Here is a 19,776-nt window from a genome sequence, read left to right as displayed (position 1 = left end):
TGCTTTACCCTACAACCCGCCTCTTGCTTTGCTTTTAGCCCTCTGCCCTTGCAGCTCGTGCTACAAACCCCTAATGAAGCTCTTAATCAATGTACAAAGCCCACGACCTTCACACAGACCGCAGGCAGCCTGGGAACACCGGCTTATGAAAGCGGGCAGGAAAAGCTCCCTTTCCCAAATGCTTATCCCGAGCACCATCCTTTCAAAAAGGGCAGAAGCGATCTCGGCTCCAGCGAGAAAGAAACAGAGACGACGCATGGAGGTGCTGCGGGAGCTGGGAACGGCTCCGAGGAGGAAGGCAGGCTCGGAATACACACTCCTTTTGCAAAGTAAGCTCTCTGTATTCATCCGAGAATGTCTGCAGTACAGGGTTCTTCTGGTATAAATAAAGTACAAAATTTTACAATGTCTTAATCATTATTTTAACAAAAATACTAAAAACTGAGTAAAAACTGAAACAAAAATGGGAAGAGAGACTATCGGCCACAAGGGATCTCCATAAACATTTGTAGAAATCGGATAGTAAAAACACTTCTCTGTACAATAAAACCATCCTCCTGGCATCTCCCTACGAGATGGGCAGCGGCAGCACTCGAGGCCCCAGCCTGGAAACGGAACTTGGGAGCAGCCCCTGCCTGGGTGCCAGGCTGCCCGGGCTGGATCTGGTCCACACGGATGTCTCCCTCTTGGATCAGGCTCGAGGGCCACGGATCAGTAGCGGCCAAAAGGGTTGTTGTTCTGCTGAGTCTGTGTATCTGTTGAGATGAAAACAGAGTTTAGAGGCACCAGGTTTGTTCCTGCAAGAGCGTTCCCCTTCCCACATGATAGGCACAGGGTCCTGACGCGGGTGGTAAAGGATAGGAGGGGACAACTGTCTCTCTCGTGGCACCCCTGCTAGGCTCCTTTGCCTGAGGTTTTAGGCAGCAGCACAGACAAGGTTCCACACACACTGGCAAAGAGCTGATATCCTGATCTCAGCGGGTCTGCAGAGGAGACCTGCGCTATCCGTTACCATAATGAAGACCTGGAGGAGAGCAGCCAGCTGCAGCATGAGGCTAGATGCAAGTTATTCCTGTGTTTTGAAAGGAAAACAGCCTCGTGTGCATGCACAACACCTGCGGCCACCTGAGCGGCTCCATCAGCTAACGCCAAGCACTGATCTTGAAGAAAACACCCAAATAAGAGAACAGATGAAGGTTTAAGAGCTCCAGAGGTCAGAACAGTGCAACAAAAACTAGTCTGGCTCCTTGTCAGTATCTAGGTACAAATCAAGACTTATCTGGCGTGAGTGTTATTGCCTTCAAGCTCAACACCCTTCCTGTACCCACACAGTGTTCTCCACGTGATGGCTCTTTACTACCAGGACTCCTCTGTAGCTCAGCCCAATCAGAGGTCCACAGTTCATTGATTTCTGGAGTTTTGGATGGATTTGAGTTGATATTTTAGCAACGGGTCAGTCTCTACCCTTTCACTGAAGAATTTCCATAGAGCACAGGAGCAGCAGGGGTTTCTGCTGGATGCAGGACATCGCTTAGAGCAATAGTCTGCATAAAAAAAAAAACATGCCCAGAGGACCGAAGGGCATGGGAAAAACCAAAAGGGCTGGGAACACTGCAGTTATATTTGAGCCTTGCGAACTTGCAAGCTGCAAGAGGGACACAGGTTTTCTCCTGAAACCCCATCAAAACATCTCACACTGCAGAATAGATCAAGAGCAACCCCCTGCAGTCCGGTGAGTCCTCACTCTTCCCCAGCCCTGCAGCACAACGGTACATTCAGCACACCCAGGGCCTCAGGGATTCTTGTCCCGCTCCGACAGGGAGTTCCTGGTTTCTATCCCGCTTTTTCCCCACCCCAGACACCAGGAATAAGAACTCCAGATGGCTCCTGGGGGAGCTGGTGCAAACCCAGCGAGGCAGCGCGGAAGCTGCACGTTGACACATGGCTGCACGGGGCCCACGCACCCGTTCCCTATAAAACTCCTCTCCGTTTGCTGCACAGAAAAGATACAAAAATATTCTGCTACGTGCAGATTCTTACACGAGGTCTTCCTATATTGAACATCCTGGCTAGGATCCTTGTGCAGGCTTGTGGCCTGTGACTCAGACTACTTGGAAATGCTTAAGCAGCATTAAAATTCCTATTTTTTATCTCAAGCACTAGGAATCTGCTGTCAGGGAACAAGTGTAAGCACTATTGTTTGGCCATTATTTATTATAGACATTTATCAGGTACGAGTGCTATACATATGACAAAGAAAAACCTCCACCTCCGATTGTCTCCAGCACATCCCAGGCACAAGCCCGTCCTGAAAAACACTCAGTTTAAAGAAACTGAACTAACAAGCAGATAGAGCAAACCTGACAGCTGCATTTTCACTTGACATTGAATTATCAGCCTCCAAATCCCTGTCTGCCATAAAAATGATGGCCCAGCAAAGAAAGGGTCAGTTCCCAGCCACCAAGCTCCGAGCTCCCACCTCACACACTGGCACGGCTGGCACAGCCTGACACTTAATGCCCTGCAAAAGGCCACGCAGTCTGGCTGTCTGCAGGGCGCTTTCATAGTGTTCCTGGCCACCTAGAGAGCACTGCGGACACTCCACAACGCTTCCCGGGGCACCACCTCTGCCTCCAAGGAATCTTGCCCTCAACACAGCATCCCTGCGTAGCCCGCTTGGGGGGACCCCGGGATTAGGCCTCCCCGAGCACTTCAGAGGCTGCAGCAGCAGAGGAATCGCCTCTGAAGGTGGCAAAGCTGCAGACTGGATACACTGGGAAAGCTGTCCAAGAGGGACAGTGGGCCTGGGATGCTGCTCGTGTGCTGGCAGTGCCACTGGTGTGTCCTTGGGATAGGAGCTCCATCCCGATGCCCTCTCCCTGCTGGCATCACTTACGGTCTCAGACAGCCTGGCTGGGCCTTCCCTGCCTCTCCGCACCAGGGCAATGGGGAATGGCAGGGGAGGAGACTAGGACAGGCTCAGGAACCCCCAGGCTTACTGGAAAGCTGCTGCTGCAGCTGCCGGACCAGGGCAGCCGTCTGCTGCTGCTGCTGCGTCTGCTGCAGGCCCTGGCGCTGGAACTGCAAGGAGAGACACGCGGTGAGCGGGAGAGGAGGACGCAGGAGGAGCCCCGTGCCGCGTCCCTCCGCCCCGAGGGGACACTCACGATGGGCTGCTGCGGGGGAAGCGCCTGCATCCCCAGCCCCGGGGGCTGCCCCTGCGCCTGCGGCTGCGGCACCGCCGACACCTGCGCTTGCTGCTGCGCCTGCGGTTGCGGCTGCTGCTGCTGTTGCTGCTGCTGCTGTTGTTGTTGCTGCTGCTGTTGCTGCTGCTGCTGTGAAGACAAAGCGAGACCGTCAGGGACACACACGGACCACGCACACAGCGACGCAGCACGTGTTGATGTGTCCCCTTGTACTGCCATCCTTTGTGGGTTCCTCAGTCACCCGCATTTCAGACGGGCCCTGCCCCAGCCCGAGACACAAGTGCTGTTTGTCTATAAGGCGAGGGCTCAACAGGTAGCAAAGAGCCACAGGCTGCTGCTCAGCCAGGGAATGGCCAGGAGCAAACATCGGGAAGAGCCAGGAGCCACCTCGAGAGGCTGCCTAATCCATCTCCTCCCTCCAGCAGCACCTGCGTCATGGAATGTTTGTCCAGCTGGTTCCCTACAGTCTTCTAGAGATACCAACACAGCCCCCACAACCTCCCCGAGCACCCTGCTCCAGTTCAGCTACTCCTACTGCTTCAGGTTCCCTCATCCCTACCTGGAATCTCATATGCTATGAGTGAAGGCCATTTCTTGTCTTACAGCCAAGAGAAATGAACAGATTCTTTGCTTTTTATAAATTAAAGACAAATGTGGTGACTTGTACCTCCTCTGTCTCCTCTTTCCTAACCTCTCACCCGAGGCCCAGCTATCTCACCCTTTCCTCTGACACATTCAGCAACTCTTCAGCCATCCTTGCTGCTCATTTCTGCCCCTCGAGCCAGCTGGGGCTGCACTGCAGTGAGGACGAGCGCTGAAGTGGGTGCAAATATCCGACCTGGAGGCTGCCTGGAGTGTTTGTGGCAGGAAGTCTATTCACGGTGCTGAACTTGCAAAGACAGAACCCACAAATCCCAAGCATTTTCATTTCTAGAATCAGTTTGATTTAGACTTTCAAACATTTGTCCTTCCTGCAAAGCTTGTTTTGAACTCGCTAGATAAAGAGAAGAATTTCTAGCAGAACATTAGTAGTTTTCCGTTCCTCACACAAAGCATGGTGATACCAGGTACAACCCTGATCACCAGCTCAAAGGGTAAGCTTCAAACCTTGAACAGACCTAGAAGACAAAGATCATCAGGAAAATGGACAATTTCTTACAAGAGGAGGTTAAAAACCTTCAGAGGATACAAATGCTCCCAAGGAAGGTGCTGGGCAAACATCAGGGAGAGAGCAGAGCCAGTAAACAACAGGATGCAGATGACAATAGCAGTTGGATAAAAGAACTCATCCCAAATCCTTGGATCAAGGATTCTGTCCATCAAAGGTATCAGTTTCTAAAACAGCCTAACTTCTATTTTCAACCATTTTGGGCACTGCTGCTGGTAGCAGAAGTGTGACTGAATAAGCCTGGAGACAGATCCCTTCTGACCTCATGTTCTACCTTCTAAATACTGACGACCAGTCAGGAAAGGTTGGAACAGCTGGGCTTCAGGTCAGAGGAGAGGAGAAAAGGGGAAATCCAGGTCTCCACATTTGTCTTCAAATGATTAAGCCATTCAGTTCCACTGGCTATAGTACAAGAAACAGCTTTAAATCATTATGGGTTGGTGGTCAGCTCATTATCGACCCACGCAATGCTAACCAAAACCCCATTCTTCCTTTCCACAAGCCACTGCATCATGACAGTCAACTTGAGCACCAGGAGTGTTTTACACCAGGGCTTCCTGATACCACAGCAAGTCACCTGTAACAGAGGAGATTGTCACCTCCACCCACCCACGTGCTTTATTTATTGAGTAACCAAACGTCAGCTAAAACTAGAAGGTAAATGAAGTTACTGAGCTAGGACAAGTGCAAGCAACTTGCCTGAGGAATGTTCTTTTCCTAAACATGAGTGATGGAGAATGCTACAAAAGACCCAGTGAATAGTCAGGAAGTGCTACTCAACCAAAGCAGTAAGAACTGCTGACCACGCTACAGGCAGCCTCGTGTCCAGGGCAAGGCAGCAATGCACAAATTCTGCTGACAGGGGCTCTCTGCAGGCACCACCTCCCCACACAGGTACCTTGAAGCGCCCAGCATTGAAACACAGGCTGTGCTTGCTCTGCACCACTTAATCTGCCCATAATTTCCCAGTTTGCCAGGCTTTGTGATAAGGGATACAATTCACCGAGTAACCCCCAAAATTCCTGTTCAGTATTTTTCTTTCCATTCAATCCATTCCTATAATTATAAAAATAAAATATAATTACAAAAAATACCCTCATACCCATATTACCTTATGATATGGGTATTCATTACACCAGTATGCAAATCCATGGGATACATGTCAACAGAGAAGAGTCTCTGTGAACTCCTCTGTACCTAGAGAGTTAGGTCTGAGCACTCACGCTGCCCAGCTTTCCACCAGCCCCTGTGATATGTGGAGGACAGGCATGATTCACACCAGATCTCTCACCACTGGGAACGATGGCAGACACTTTGGTCTTGTGACAAGCTCCTAGAAATTACTTTGTAAGGACAACTCTATCTGCCCTGGGGTGCACAGGGGGATTTTCACTCTATTTCTGGCTGCTGAAAAACAGACTTCTGAGGCAGGGAGGCTTTTGCACAATCTCACTGGCTCGGCTGGAGCTGGAGGAAGTGTAATGCAGGCCACAGGGCACTAAATAGGCTCTTGCTGTTCCTAACTTCTCTTCAGTTCCTGCTGGGTGACCGGCAAATGGCAGCACAGCAAGTCCCTACATTAGGAGGGTGGACGACTCGAAGGAAGGGACAACTGCCTAGCAAATTATTACAGACAGCCCCCAGGAGAGCTGCCATCCCTCCTGGCAGAGAGGCAGCGCAGAGCATCGCTTGGACGGAGGTAAGGAGTGCTCAGCAAGCCCCCTCTGGCTCCCGTGGCCTTCTCCATGTCACCAGCCACTCACCCTCAGCATCTGCTGCTGCTGTTGTTGCTGCTGCCTCAGGTACTGCTGCTGCTGCTGGTCAGGCAGGATCTGGCTGGGTCGGATTCCTGAGGGGACTCCTTGTGCACCCAAATGGTTCATCCCACTCATCATGGGAGTCTGCTGGATCGACTGGTGAGGAAACCTGCAGGAGACAAGCACGTTAATAACCATGGAGTGAAAGATTCATGGGCTGCTTTCTTCTTTAACCCAAACCCAGCTCCTGCCATCAATGCCACAGCCCCAACAGCCCCCTGTAGCCCGTGCTGCCTCTCTGCAGAGCAGGAGAGGGACACAAGGGCCCTTCAGAGCTTCATCCAACCCAGTTTAGGAAGCTCCAAGTAACTATACTCAGCTCACTGTTTTGCAGTTTCCCTGTTGGATGTATCCTGCCCGGGAGCAGCAGGAGCTCCAGCTCTATCCCCTAGCGAGTGATCAGCTGGCCAGATTCAAATTAAAAACAGACTTTCCCAGGTCATTTGCCTCATACTTCCCAATTTCATCTTTTCTGGCTGGTAACACTGTCTCCTGCCTGCAGCTGGCATCTCTCCGAATTTCCTCCTGTCTCTCTGTTTCTTCCCAGGACTGAAAGCTGGAAAAAGATGTTCCCTTGAGGATGCATAGGACTCAGATGCTGAACTACACGGCAAGGAAAACAACAGGCTTTTCACAGATTGCTATTACGACCATCTAAACTGGGAGAGGGGAAGGCCCTGATGAAATGCAAACTGTTCCTTAGCATCCCTTAGGGTGGCAGGTACCTCTGTGTGTTGCCCAAAGTGTGCCCGTAGCCCGGGGCCTGCTGGTGCACGTAGCCACTTGGTCTCTGCTGCATCTGTCTAACGGGGTCCACCAGGGCTGGGTTAGAGCTGGGGTGGGAATTCTGATAGGGCTGCCCAGAATAGGTAGGAGGTACCATGGAGCCCGACTGGGATGGGTGCTGCTGCAGGCCTATGTGGGAGACGTAAGGCGTGTAACCCTGAAATGAAATAAAAGAACAGCAAAAAAGCATTGTCACCAATGGGGCATAGAAAAGAAACTGAAGCAAAGGAGAGAAAGCAGCTCTGCTACAGTGCTGTCACCTCTGGGATTCAGGTTCGCGCTGGCTAGTGAATGAGTGAAAAGAGCTGAGCAATATCAGGACTTAGGAGCCCTGTCCCATGTGGGAACCAGGCCCCAGTCCTACTTGGGGTCACTACCACTTACCTGGGAAGGCTGCAGTGCTCCATAGGACGGGGTTGGAGCCATCTGGCGCACTGTCTGCTGCCCCATCATGCCCTGACCCTGCTGGAAGGCAAGAAAAAACATGTTTTTTTTTTTCCAGAATCACCAAACCAGACAGGCAGCTTCACCGTAAGCCCATCAGGCTGCCTTCTGCTTCCCTCAGCCTTGATCAATCAGGCCACTAAAATCCCCAGCATCCCTCAAGCAGGATGTGTCCCCTCTCACTGCCCAGCTGTCACTGAGGTACCTGGGACATCTGTGGCCATCTTCAATTCCATCAGTGACATGTGCCCAACAAAGGAGCCACTACCCCAGAGGGACAGACTTGAGGACAGCAGCTTTCCAGGGCAGAAACACAGACAGTGTTGGGGAGTTCTGGCCAGAAGGGACAGCCCTCGTGTATGGCTCTGTCCTGCTATGCCAGGCAAGAAGAGCAGCACAGCGCAGACTTACCAGCTTCGCCTGAAGCTGCTGCCTCAGGATCTGCCCCTGGGACACCGGGGGCTGCTGTCTGTACACAGCTGGCTTGTAGGAGGGGTCAAGGCCCATCATGCTGCCCATCCCTGAAGACAGCACCCCAGCAGTATAGGGAGGACGACTCTGAACAAGCTTCCCCAGCGGCACACGCACCGGCCTGTAGGACGTATCCAGGCGAGGGCCTCCTGCAGGAGCACATTGACTAGTTACATGCTGTTGCTGAGCGGTTGCCCACCACATCTGCACACACATCAGGTAGAGGCAGCAGATGTGTGTAGGACTATCTTGCAGAAAGGGCTCTCACGAGAGAGTCCCGAAGAGGTGCAACAGACTCATCTCCTCCTTCCCACCTACCTGCTGGAAGAGGCTGATTTTGGGCATAAAGCCCCATTGGTGATTGCCCATATGCCAGTCTAGACACAGTGCTTCCTGGCTGGTGATGCAGGAGATCTGTGGGCATGCCAACTCCATAGGAAACTCCCCGGCTAGGGCCCAGCACAAAATCCTGCCAGGACAAAAAAAAAAAAAAGGAATAAGAAAAGTCATTGTGCACTGGGAATTTACAGCTAGATCAAGCGTGTAAGTGAATCAAACAAAGTCCAAAGGACGAAGCCCAGGCTCCTGAGCTGGGCAGTCTCTTTGCCTCCCTTCAGTGTTTAAGGAAGCATTTGTCCTACCCCAGGGTAGAGGGAGAAAGACTCCCAGAAGAAAGAAAGAAAAAAAAAAATCCATCTCCATCACTACACTGCTCTCTGCTCACAGGTCCTCCAGAAGATGCAAGGGAGTTTCTGTGAGCAGTAGCCTGGACAAGGAAGGCCCGTAGCTGTTGGGCAGCCGATTACCTCGCTTTTGCTGGCAGACTGGTTGCGTTTCTTGGCTTTGCTCTGTTTCTTCTTGCGTTCCTCAGTAGAGGTGGCAGGATTGGAGCTTGTTTTGTCAGCCTTGGTTGGTTCCACAGCCTTCTTCTCAGGCTCTAGAGTCACAGGCGTAGGAGGCTCTTCCTCTTCAGGTGGCAGTGGCAATGGCTCTAGGTAGTAGCTACGGGGCTTGGGTTTCAGGTGTGTGTGGTACAGAAGAAGCCTTTGCTGCTCTTCAAACCTGGACACCCTGCGATCCACGCGGACCGTCCCAAACCATCCCCAGGAGAGGGGGGCTGAGTGCTTCAAGCCCTCAAAGAGATCCCAAGGAGAAATCTTCTGCTTTGTAGAGACTTGCAAACCCTTTAAATCAAAAAAAGCCTCTGTTATTTCTCCACTAGACCTCTCCTAGTGTGTCCCAAACAGCAGCTTGAGCACTTGCTACTGGTCCTTGCTCTTCCACAGAGCAAAGCAGTCATTTCTAAAGGCTTTCATCAATAACTGCTCCTCTTCCCAGCAACGAAATATTTTCTCTGCCCATGCCCCGTTACAGGTTGGCATTGCACAGTAAATCATGCAGTAGCGATTATGGGCTTCTCCTTATGCTCTCGATGGGCACAAGCACAAACCCCATATTTAAATAATTTCTCAGGCCAGAACAACATGCATCACTCTGCATTAGCAAGCATTAACACCTAATTTTGCCCTTTTTGGCCACGGTTAGGTGCCAGCTTGGTGGTGTGCAGCCAGGCACATCAAGCTCAGCATACAACAAGGCGTGCAGCACGCAGAGGCCTCCCAAGCAGGGAAGGCTCCGAGTTTCAGATGACAAGCGACATCCGCCTATAGCTGTAATACAGAAAACAGAACTTCACATACCTCCTTCTTGAAGATGGAGTCAAAGCCAGCTATTTTATTGCCTTTGGTGTCAATGAGAGATCCCTGAGGTTCACAGGTGATGACATCTCGCGTTTGCTTGGGAAGGGGAAGGAGCTGTCGCACCTTCTCTAGGCTGTCAGACTGCCGGTCACCCAGCTCCTTCTGCACAGCAGGAGCAGAGCAGACTTCAAGCATTGCTCACAAAAAAGCACCCAGAACCCATCTGTGCCTCTGCTGGGGTCAGCTTCTGCCCCCTCATTATCCCCTATCACCTTTGCACCCTTCACCCCCAATGCCCACAAAGCCATAGCGGCAACTATCACGGCCTAAGTGGTACCTTATGTGAGACCCAGATAAATCTGCATGGTTGGGCCACTGTGACACAGCACTCTCAGCTCCCCATGAAGGGCCCAGCATCTCTCACCCTGAGTTTTTTGACCAGATTCATGTACGCCCGTTTGTTCTCCTCCATGCTGCCCTGAGAAATGCTGGACATATCGGCAGCCAAGGTGCCGTTGATGAGAACACTCAGCATGTCCAACACCGTGGTGAAGAGCTCGCTGTTGGTCAGAACAAAAAGGCTAAAGTCACAGGAGAAGCAGATACAAAGCTTCTGCCATCGCAGTAACGAAACATTAGACTGTTGAGAGCGCTGCCTGTGCACACAAATGTCAAGTCCCTGTGGACAAGACACTTCATGGCATGCTAGGCTGCTTCCATGCTGCTTCCACATGGAGGGAGCACTTCTCAGTCTGACCTCCCAGATTTAATCTTTTCATTAAAAAATCCAGGATGCTCATGTTTATGTCAACTGCAATATCACAAATTAAGACTGGCCTCCTGTCCACCCATTCAGCTCCTCTAAAACGTTGCCCCTGAAGGTACCAACTCAAGGGAGTTGGGCTCAAGCTCTTCCCTTCTTGTCTGTTTGCATCTGGAAACACAGGTTTGTGTTTCTTTCACTCCAAAGTCTCTTTCAGCCACCATGGTATTTCTGACAGTGTCCAGTGAGACAACTAGCTCACATCAGAAAGGGGCTGCCTCCCCACAGCTAGTTCACACCGGGAAGGGGCTGCTTCCCTTGGGAATGCACTGATCAAAATCAGGCCAGAAAGTTACTTGTTTGACTGCATGTCCACAGTGCCACTGCTGATGATGTCCAGGAGAAGTACGGCCCACTCAGTTGTCTGCTGTGTACTCCGTTGAACTGTGTCAAACATTCCTCCCACCTGGCAGGGAAGAAGAATTTAGAGTCACAGGTACAGCAAGAAGAAATGCTAAGATTAGAAAGTGAGACAGGAGCCTAACTGGGAGCAAGTCCTCTGCTACAGCAACTCCTACAGAGGGCTAAAAGAAACTGTCATCAGCAGAACAAACCTCAAACATAAGCAGTAGTGCTGCAGATTCCAGAAGTAATGAAACGGGAAGACAGTGCTGTGACCAGCCTGCACAGCAGGTCTCAAACAGAAACCTTCTCTGTGGATCCCACCCTGGCTGAATAAAGCAATGAGTTTCTCCCCACACTCTACCTACGCAGTCCTCAAGACCTAGAAGCAGCTGGGATGTCCCTCCGCAAGACATATATAGCTCCCTCAGCGTGCACTTGCCCAGAAAAAGGGTAGAGGACTTCTTACCCCACGTGGTTAATACCCCCTTTTGGCTGCTCACCAAATTCAGTCGAAGTTTCAGGGCCTCGTGCATCAGTTGCTTGGCTTTGCAGTCATCTTGGTACTGATCTTCCCGCCAATTGGTAACAATCTAAAAGATTTAGGAGACAGAACAGATCTCAGGAGCTGGACTATGAAGTTTATAGAGAGCAGTTTGTGTTGCCACTATCTGGTAACTGAGGAGAAGACCATGTGGAACACCCTCCCCTGACTGGGTAAGGCCTTCACCTTACTGAGCACACACTCAGGCAGACAGCATACTGAGGACACGTCCAACAGCCAGCTTGCTGAGGCGAGGGGAGAAGCAGACACCTACCTGCTGGACTTGGCTGTACAGAGAGGTGAGGAGGCCCTCCCGCTGCTCATCCTGTCCTTTCAGGCACGTTAGCACCAGTGACAGAAAGGGCTGCTGGCTCAGGAGGGACATGCTGCAGAGAGAACAGTGAGGGAGCCGTGCTGCCAGCGGCAGGGTCAGTGCAGCCTGCGCTGCCCCCTGCCCAGGACTCACCTTTTCTGCTTCTGGCGGTCCCGCTCTTTGCGGGATGACGAGCCCAGGTGCTGTCCTTTCTCCAGCTCCTCCCCAGCAGCTTTCAGCACATGTCCTTGCACTGACGTTGGAAGCTTGGCAATCAGAGGGGCTACCAACCACACTCCCGACCTCTCCAGGGAGCTGTGACAACACAGTAGGAAAAAGCAGTTTGCCACCCAACCCACGATTCAGACATGTCTACAGCACAAGCTCATGCTGGGCTCACCTACCTGAGGATGGGTTTGGATTTGTTGCTGGCAGGCGTAGCACTTGCTGAGCTGCCAATACTGTTGATTCCATTGCCAGCAGAGCTAGCAGAGCTGGTCTCTGCTGACTGCTGAAATACCTCAATGGTGGCCTTGGCTATATTTTCTAACAAGGAGTTCATTTCCTGGAGATAGGGCAAAGGAAGAGAGGAGAGCTAAACCTTTCTCTGAGAGCACCCCCTGCCAGGGCCCTCACATATAAACACACAGTGCAAATCCAGCCAACGATTTGTCCCACAACTGCTGCTCTTGGAGTCTCAGACTCGCCAGATCCTCTTTATCCTTGGTTATCACCAGACTCATCCATCCATCCTCTTTGTTTGCTTTCTCCACGTTCTCACTTCTGCTAGGCCCCTTCCCCACCACCTCACAGGCAGCCCCTTCAACACCAACAAACACAGACCCCGCTGTGGTGTCTCTGAGCAGTAACTCACATTATTTGCCGTCTGCTTAATCATGAGCTGCAGCTCCAGCGAGGACTGCCTCATGGTCCACTGGTCCAGATTCTGCAACATAAACATAATTCACATGAGTCCTCGCCTCAGTTCAAACCACGACCTCGACCTACCCTCAGCTCCCTTGGTAACACGCGTCAGATCCCTCAGAGAGGTCTGTGTTTGGGACAAACACATTTTAACACCACACCAAGCAATTACTAGCACTCTCTTGGACTCTGTCAGGACCCTGCACCTGTAGGATTCGTTTAATCCTCTGCCGCTGAGGATTTTCTCCCTCCTCGTTGTCCAGCAGTCGGTGTGGGTAGCAGATCAGCTGCATCAACCTCTGAGCCTGGGTGCTGCTCAGGACAGGATCCTGCAAGTCGTTGCTGTCTTCACACAGGGACTTCAAACACCGCTCACCTACCCACTCCTGCAGGACAAGCACGGAGGCAGGGTCAGCACAGACTCACTGGCCTTTCTGTCTTCAGTCTCAGGGAGATGAAGGGAGCACATGAAAATCATAAGAACCTTACAGGAACAATGTCTGACAATTACTTGTCTTCATGAGTTTTAGTGTCTTGATTCAGAAGCATCAGGTGTCATTACACTATTCTCTTTCAAAACTCTCCTTGCTTGTGGACTTAATATCCTTACCTTGGGAAGGTTGTTTTTGCCACTTGCCCAGCTTTCCACAGGAATTCAGTAAGACTTTGCCTATGATCCACTTTATATTTAGATAATCTCACAAATAGGAGGTCAACTACCATCTTTGCACTTGAAAGACTATCAGCCTGTCTCTTCAAAGCTTCCTTTTGAGCACAGAGCCATCTCCTCAGGCTCTGTATCACTGAAATGGAACCCTTCATGTGCCTCTTCTCGGGAGAATATTACAAACACTTCTTTTTTTTTTTTTTTTCTTTCTTCTCTCCTCTGAGCATTACAGACGACTCCACTTACACCAACTACCGGATTCAGATTAACAGCTCTGACTACAGTCTCCCTCTTGGTTCTCGCTTACAGCTCTGACTTGTTACAGATCCATGAAATCAATCATGGTTATGTTTAGTAATTTAGACACTCTAAAGGGGAAAACAGCATTTAAGTCATAATCCTTTCCACCTAAGAAATCTTCAACCTAGTTCTGTAATCCACTCCTTTATCCTCCTCTCAAGATGAAGTCTAACAAGAAACACACACCTGAATGTGAGATGACATTTTTCCAAGTTTGAGAAATGACCACACGTGGTTTAAGACAATCTACAGCCCCTTCAGAACCAATAGCATGAGTTCTGCAACATCTATCACTCGGGCTAGAGATGCTGGTGGCAGACACAGTTTTGCACACCTCCTACAGCTGCAAGAGCCCTGACACAATTTGGTGGCACGCGCTGGCATCTGCTCAAGCACTTGTTCCTACACATCCAGTGCTGCCAACAGTTGGTATGAGCCGGGCTATCTGCCGCTCCGCTGTTTCCTCCTGCACACGTACGTGCGCACACACCAACACCCACATTCTGCCTGCTGTGCCTCCTTCCTACGTCGACTGGGACCAGCAAGGGGAGATCTACTTCTGTCAGTGCTGCAGGCAGCTTTCAGCACAAAGTAGGTTGAATTTATACTCCTAAGTAGCAGCTCCAGCTCTTCTGGAGGCTGGTAACGCTGCCGTATAATGAGCCAATTAAAAACCAACATCACAAAGCACGAGGCCGACACAGCACTGAGTGGAATGCAGGTTTCAGCTTGTGACACTGCATCTTCCCTGCTGACAGAATAAATTTGTAACCAAGGCTGAGGACACCCTTCACCACTCACTCAGCTTCACACAGTAATGGCAAGAGCCACTCCAGTCTGCAACTAAGTACATTATTAGCTAGGTTTCAGTTCTTCAAATGTCAGTTTTCCACAAAGAAACGGAGTTACTGGTGCTGTCAGATTAGGGCTGAGCAAGAGACTTTTGTTGTTGTTCCTTTAATTAACTAAACAGGGCACTGCAAAGCCTAGGGATACATTAACAGCCTAGCTGTAAGCAATACTTAAGCTACACTCTGAGAGTCACCATTTATCACCTCAGCGAGCCGTCTTGCTCCTGCTTATCTTCTCTGCCTTCAGCAAACATCTCAGCAACCCACTTGGTGCCCTGCACCATTCCCAGAGCAGAGGGGATGCGCAGTCCCTGCATACGTTATTTCAGGCTCAATTCTTGACAGCTCTTCAACCTTTTTTGCTAGTGATGAGCGATCCTTAGCGCCATCACATGGTGGAAACACAGCTGGTTCTTTACTAATATTTCAATAAAATACCTGCCAAGACCAAACTGAAGAAAATTGTATGGAATATAGCTGTCTGCACAAGGGACAAGGACAAACCCAGGGTTGGGAGAGACTCACCTGTTGACAGATACTCCTTAGTACAAACTTGGCATAAGCATCCAAGCTAGCTGTTTCTACAGTTACTACCCGACCACCAGCCTTCCTGGTGCCCAGCTCATCATCCATGAGATCATCGACGCCTCCAGGGTGGGAAAAGCCAGAGCCTTTCAGTTCTGCATCTCCTACAAGGAAGTAGCAAGTGTCACTTAATCACCACCAATGTGAAGCCCAAAACCTGACCCAAAACACAGCCTGACCTCTCACTGCAAACTCTCCCTGTGATCAGCAACCTCTCCGAAAATGAGAGAGATGAAGCATATTTATAGCTCGGCCAGAGGGCTGCAGACAAACCAGTCACATATCCACTAAAACACATCATCTCTGCCCTGTAAAGCCAGTACATGTCTATCCCTATGTAAAACAATGTCTGTCACCCCACTAAAAGGAAACAAAAAAACAAACACACGAACAAAAAGATTTTTTTCTTAAAGTTTGGGTTAACATAGGTACATACCCAGCACAAACACAGCCTTCAGCACTGCAAACACTGCTCCATCCACAATGCGGTTCTGGGAAGCTGCAAGTAAGTGACGGTCGCAGGAGGAACGGATTCCCACCGTGGGTTTGTCTGCACAGAGGACAACAGGGAAGGGCAACACCCAGCAAGTGTAAAAAGAGACTCCAGAGCCGCCTGAATTATATTTCAGTCAGTTTAGCTGGATCAGACTTGGAAAATCCTGAGGCTAGTCCTTTTCCCATCCATAATATGGGGTCAATTTAATTAAGTATAGCACAGCACAGTCCCTGTCATGCTGGGACCACTGAACCATGACATCCAAATGGGGAACGGTGCCTGCACCATCAACTCCAAGCTCCAGCAGGTCCCTAATGCAGTGAACAGGCTGGGTTCGGAGATCTGAACAGTCAGGACACCGATGAGGAGCCAAGAACAGAGCTTCCTGGACTGGTTCCATCATCAGGCAAAAAGGGAGTGCTGTGAAATAGCAGCTCCTGGCACCAAGCTAAGAGGCTGTACAAAGCTATAGACCAGAAAAAGATGTGATCATCACTCCAGTGGCTTAGTGACAGCAAGGCCACCTCTACTCATGAGTTCCCAGCCTCCAGAGCCTCCTCTCCGAGATGCCTGCCTGCCATGGAGCGAAATAAATGGAAGGATATTGTTCTTTGTCCTCTGCAGAAAGCAGCATATCAGACTAGGTTTGCTCTATTCACAGTAGGCAGGGCATGATCTCTAATCACAGGGTCCAGCATCTCTTTTCTTAGGGTGCAGGAGGATCAGTGCTCTCACAATAAAGAAAGGCGCTATTTCCATTCACTTACTGCCATCTTGCTGGCACGGGTTCAGCTGGGGAGTCTTAAATAGATGGAGTAAAATCCGGCAGGTCAGACGTGCTCCTGGTTCCGAGTCCTGTTCGCTGCAGGCTGTGTAAAGAGGACAGTCAACTTGAGATTTCTCAAGTGCTGGGACAGCTGACTCGCAATCCAAAAGCCATTTACACTGCGCTGCCCTGCAGCAGCCAGTGGAGAGGTTGCAGCAGGCTTATTGTATTCACACATAAGGAGCACATGCAACAATTAACATGCAAGGCAGCAAATAAATCAGTATTATTCCCCAAGACATGCATTGCAGGCTGCTCACTCCACCTTCCCAACTTCACCCTCTCAGAGAAGGAATGCTGCAATCCCAGAGCAAAGCGAGGAAGGCAGGTGGCAGAATAATGGCAGAGTGACCCGACATCGTAAGGCAAATTGGTCACCTGGCTGATCCAGCCAAAATGTTAACCCAAACTATGTCTGGAGTTCAGAGCTGAGTACACTGTGAGACAGTGGGGTTGGTCACACTCCCCTGTCCTTATTTCAGCTTCTACATGAACTCCAGGGAGTGGGACATGGAAATCAAAAGGCTAGAAACACTCCAGAGCAAAGGGCTCAACTCAAAAGTACAATACTGTACAAGAAATACTGGAGGAATGTTTTGCAACTATGGGGTTCACAAAATACTTGTGGAGGTCTTTGGGAGCATGGAGAATAAGACCAGCTCTCTGCAGGAAGGCACTTACCAGCATTGAGGAGCGAGGGGATGGCAGCACAGCGAATCAAGTCCTCCAGCAGCAAGCACTGCCGGGCAATGAGAATGGCAACAAAGGTGGCCAAGGAATCATGGAAAGATAAATCACTGACCTGGAAGAGAAGAGATTAGCCAGTGACCACAACAGCCTCTGCCTCATTCCCACCACCAACTTAACTAGGGGCTGAGGGACAGGGGAGTCATAACCTCAGGTCAACATCCATAGTCAGCCCAGGGACAACACCAAAAGGTAGCCCTAATACTCAAAGAATCCCCCCCAAGAACTCAAAGTCTTGGCCCTTGTTCATCTCCGTTTCCTCCCAAGGGATCCCTCCACTCCTAGTTCGTCTCTTCCCCTCTGGAGGGTTTGCACTTGCATCAACATTGCAGAGGAGATCATTGAAGCCACAGGTCCCGTTATTGGAGGAGCAGCACAGGGCTTTGAGCACACCCAGCCACTCGGCGCTCAGAGACTTGCAGTAGCCAGTCAGCTCAGCACACAGGATAGCAATGTCATTCACCCTGTGTGAAAAGAATCAAATCAATAACAAAAGTGATCAATTTTTTTAGACACACACACACAGGGTCAACAGTTCTGCAAGGGATCCAGCTTCGGCTCTTCTTCCAAGAAGGCCAAGCATGAGCTACTGGCTTGCCAAGCATGGGCTACCAGCTTTCCTAGCCTCCCTAAGGATTTTGTCCCCATAAAACTCTGCAGGTTTTTCCCCCTCACCTGTCTGGGTCGTGGTGTCCCACGCACACGTGCATGAGTGCGTTACACACAAAGCTGTAGCGGTTGGCTGGGTTTTCATTGAGGCTCTTGCCCAGGTTGGTGTACGTAAAGTTAAGGGCAGACGGATTCTCAATAGTGTCGATCATGAACTCGGGTTCCCACAGCATGTTGGAATCGGACGGCTCCACGTTGCAGTAGATTGTGTTCTTCACCTTGGAGCAGAAGTCACTGAACAGGAGGGGAAAGAGGCATTAGGAGCACAACAGACACCCTGTCACTGATGTGTGTGAGTAAAGCAAACCTGCCAAGATAAGCCCAGCCCTGGTCAAGAGTATGCGGAGACTTAAGATTAGCTTGCACTACAAAGCTTGTCCCGGGACAGCGAGGCTGGATCTTTGCTGTGGAAGCACCTGGAAGTTGCCAGGGGGCTCAGCTAACCTAGGACACCCCTGGCTCAGTTTTTGGTGTTAAAACAGTGAATGCCCCAAAAACAGTTTAGGTGTGACATGTGACAACACTGTCCCAGCATTCTTCCCATCCTAGCAAACTGCCTCGGACGCTTTCAGAGCATGAGGTGACGCTCTCCTCAGTGGATCTTCTTCCCATAAGTTTGTCCACCTACTTTTTGTATCCAGTAGACCGAGTTCATGCTGTGAAATGAATTCCACAGCTTAACTCAGAGTAGGATTTCCTTTTATTTTGAACCTATTGTATATTTTCTATTCACGCCTCTTCATGATTGTTTTGTAAGGCACACTGACACTCAGTCCATTTTCCATAGCAATTGGGATTTATAAAGTTCTGTCAAATCCCTGCAGGTCTCTTCTTCACAGGGGGAGATCCACTCTGTGAGGCATAGACCTCAAATTAGCCACTCCAGACCTCTGGTTACGCGTCCACTCAGCCTCCTTTAGACCTCCCAGCTCTGCAATGCTTTTAGAGACAAGGAACCTCAAACCACAACATAGAATTGCACCCGAATTCTATGGCTGCATAACGATGCCCTCTGTTCTGTTCTCCATTCCTTTCCAAACAAGGCAGGGGCATGAGAGCAAACCCAGAACCAAGCAGAGAAGGTTCAGAAGTAGTTCAAGGATTTTTAGAACTGAGCAAGAGCTGAGAATAGCCTTTACAACAAGCCACTCAGCCAAGGCCGCAGACTGAAATGCAGCAGTTTGGCAGGATCAGACCTCTCTATTTTATCTGCTAGGAGTGGGACAAGAACAAACTTGTTGAGGTGCAAAGGACTGAAGGCAATTTATCAAAGACTACTTGAAGATCTAACAGCTAATATGGTACAACAGCAGGTCATTACTGCCTGCGAAACAGGGACTAGCCCCAAGATTTCAGTTCCCCACTGAGAGGATTTCAGGGACAATCTCCAACAAGATCACAAGCCCAACTTAAGCCAGGGCATCTCACTGGTCAGCACCCACTGCATCCTGTCTGCCTCAGACTCACCTAAAGAGCTCCCCAAATTTACTTTTGAGGTGACTGCAGGAGGTATACAGGTCGTAGAGATAGGCCAGGATACAGCGCTCTGCTGAGGAGCCATCTGAACGGTTCATGCCGTGTTTCACCACCCCACACAGCCTGTAGAGAGACAAAAAACGCTGCAGCAGCATGAAAAGAAAATTCCAAGGAATGTAGCCTCGTTACATACGTATCACCCACACTTCCCGAGCGCACAGCAGTAGTGCCCACTGGGTCACACACCCCATTTCCCTCCAATTCTGTGAGTTGAATCTTCAGGCACAAAATTCCTGCCTTTTGGGAAATATCCCTGCCCTTTACATTCCCAAACGGATACTGGGTTTCTTTCTGCACGATGAGGGGAAAAGTCCCTTACCCTTCGAAGACCTGAGCCATCTGGTCCTGGTTCAGGATAAGGCAGGAGTGGTAGTGCCGCAGCACGGCCACGATGCACAGGCACAGGCTGGTGGTGTAGCTGCCAACAAGGTCGGAGGATTTCAACAGCAGTTCTGCCTCCACCACGCTCAGCTCATTCAGCAACTGCACCCAATGACAGAAAAACCCTTCAACAGCCACAGGGGTAAGGTAAGGTCAGAAATGGAGCAGGCACACCGTACC

At 50.3% G+C, this 19,776-nt stretch overlaps 1 protein-coding gene across 2 annotated transcripts in view; it reads right to left on the bottom strand.

The window, feature by feature from the left end:
* Positions 1 to 320: 320 nt before the first annotated feature.
* The window catches only part of MED12 (mediator complex subunit 12), a 34,818-nt gene continuing 15,362 nt past the window's right edge, over positions 321 to 19,776 (bottom strand). Inside the window, exons 19-44 of one of the 2 annotated variants that reach the window (XM_088538459.1) lie at positions 19,535 to 19,698; positions 19,147 to 19,278; positions 17,686 to 17,913; positions 17,330 to 17,474; positions 16,945 to 17,065; positions 16,205 to 16,306; positions 15,378 to 15,491; positions 14,882 to 15,045; positions 12,745 to 12,924; positions 12,489 to 12,560; positions 12,019 to 12,179; positions 11,768 to 11,929; positions 11,576 to 11,687; positions 11,261 to 11,350; positions 10,712 to 10,821; positions 10,017 to 10,152; positions 9,593 to 9,754; positions 8,699 to 9,076; positions 8,211 to 8,361; positions 7,833 to 8,041; positions 7,362 to 7,442; positions 6,917 to 7,134; positions 6,138 to 6,300; positions 3,168 to 3,335; positions 3,000 to 3,081; positions 321 to 755 (exon numbers count right to left, since the gene is read on the bottom strand). In XM_088538459.1, the coding sequence (XP_088394585.1) occupies positions 712 to 755; positions 3,000 to 3,081; positions 3,168 to 3,335; positions 6,138 to 6,300; positions 6,917 to 7,134; positions 7,362 to 7,442; positions 7,833 to 8,041; positions 8,211 to 8,361; positions 8,699 to 9,076; positions 9,593 to 9,754; positions 10,017 to 10,152; positions 10,712 to 10,821; positions 11,261 to 11,350; positions 11,576 to 11,687; positions 11,768 to 11,929; positions 12,019 to 12,179; positions 12,489 to 12,560; positions 12,745 to 12,924; positions 14,882 to 15,045; positions 15,378 to 15,491; positions 16,205 to 16,306; positions 16,945 to 17,065; positions 17,330 to 17,474; positions 17,686 to 17,913; positions 19,147 to 19,278; positions 19,535 to 19,698 (3,849 nt within the window). In that variant the 3' untranslated portion in view covers positions 321 to 711. The remainder of the gene's footprint in view (positions 756 to 2,999; positions 3,082 to 3,167; positions 3,336 to 6,137; positions 6,301 to 6,916; positions 7,135 to 7,361; positions 7,443 to 7,832; positions 8,042 to 8,210; positions 8,362 to 8,698; positions 9,077 to 9,592; positions 9,755 to 10,016; positions 10,153 to 10,711; positions 10,822 to 11,260; positions 11,351 to 11,575; positions 11,688 to 11,767; positions 11,930 to 12,018; positions 12,180 to 12,488; positions 12,561 to 12,744; positions 12,925 to 14,881; positions 15,046 to 15,377; positions 15,492 to 16,204; positions 16,307 to 16,944; positions 17,066 to 17,329; positions 17,475 to 17,685; positions 17,914 to 19,146; positions 19,279 to 19,534; positions 19,699 to 19,776) is intronic. The other variant, XM_088538460.1, reaches the window with a different exon arrangement.

Source organism: Tinamus guttatus, unplaced genomic scaffold (assembly GCF_059628265.1).
Source record: "Tinamus guttatus ecotype Peru unplaced genomic scaffold, ASM5962826v1 Tinamus_guttatus_pri_ptg001087l, whole genome shotgun sequence".
Taxonomy (NCBI): domain Eukaryota; kingdom Metazoa; phylum Chordata; class Aves; order Tinamiformes; family Tinamidae; genus Tinamus; species Tinamus guttatus.
The sequence above is the reverse complement of the archived record's forward strand: the minus strand, read 5'-3'. Positions and strand labels throughout refer to the sequence as shown.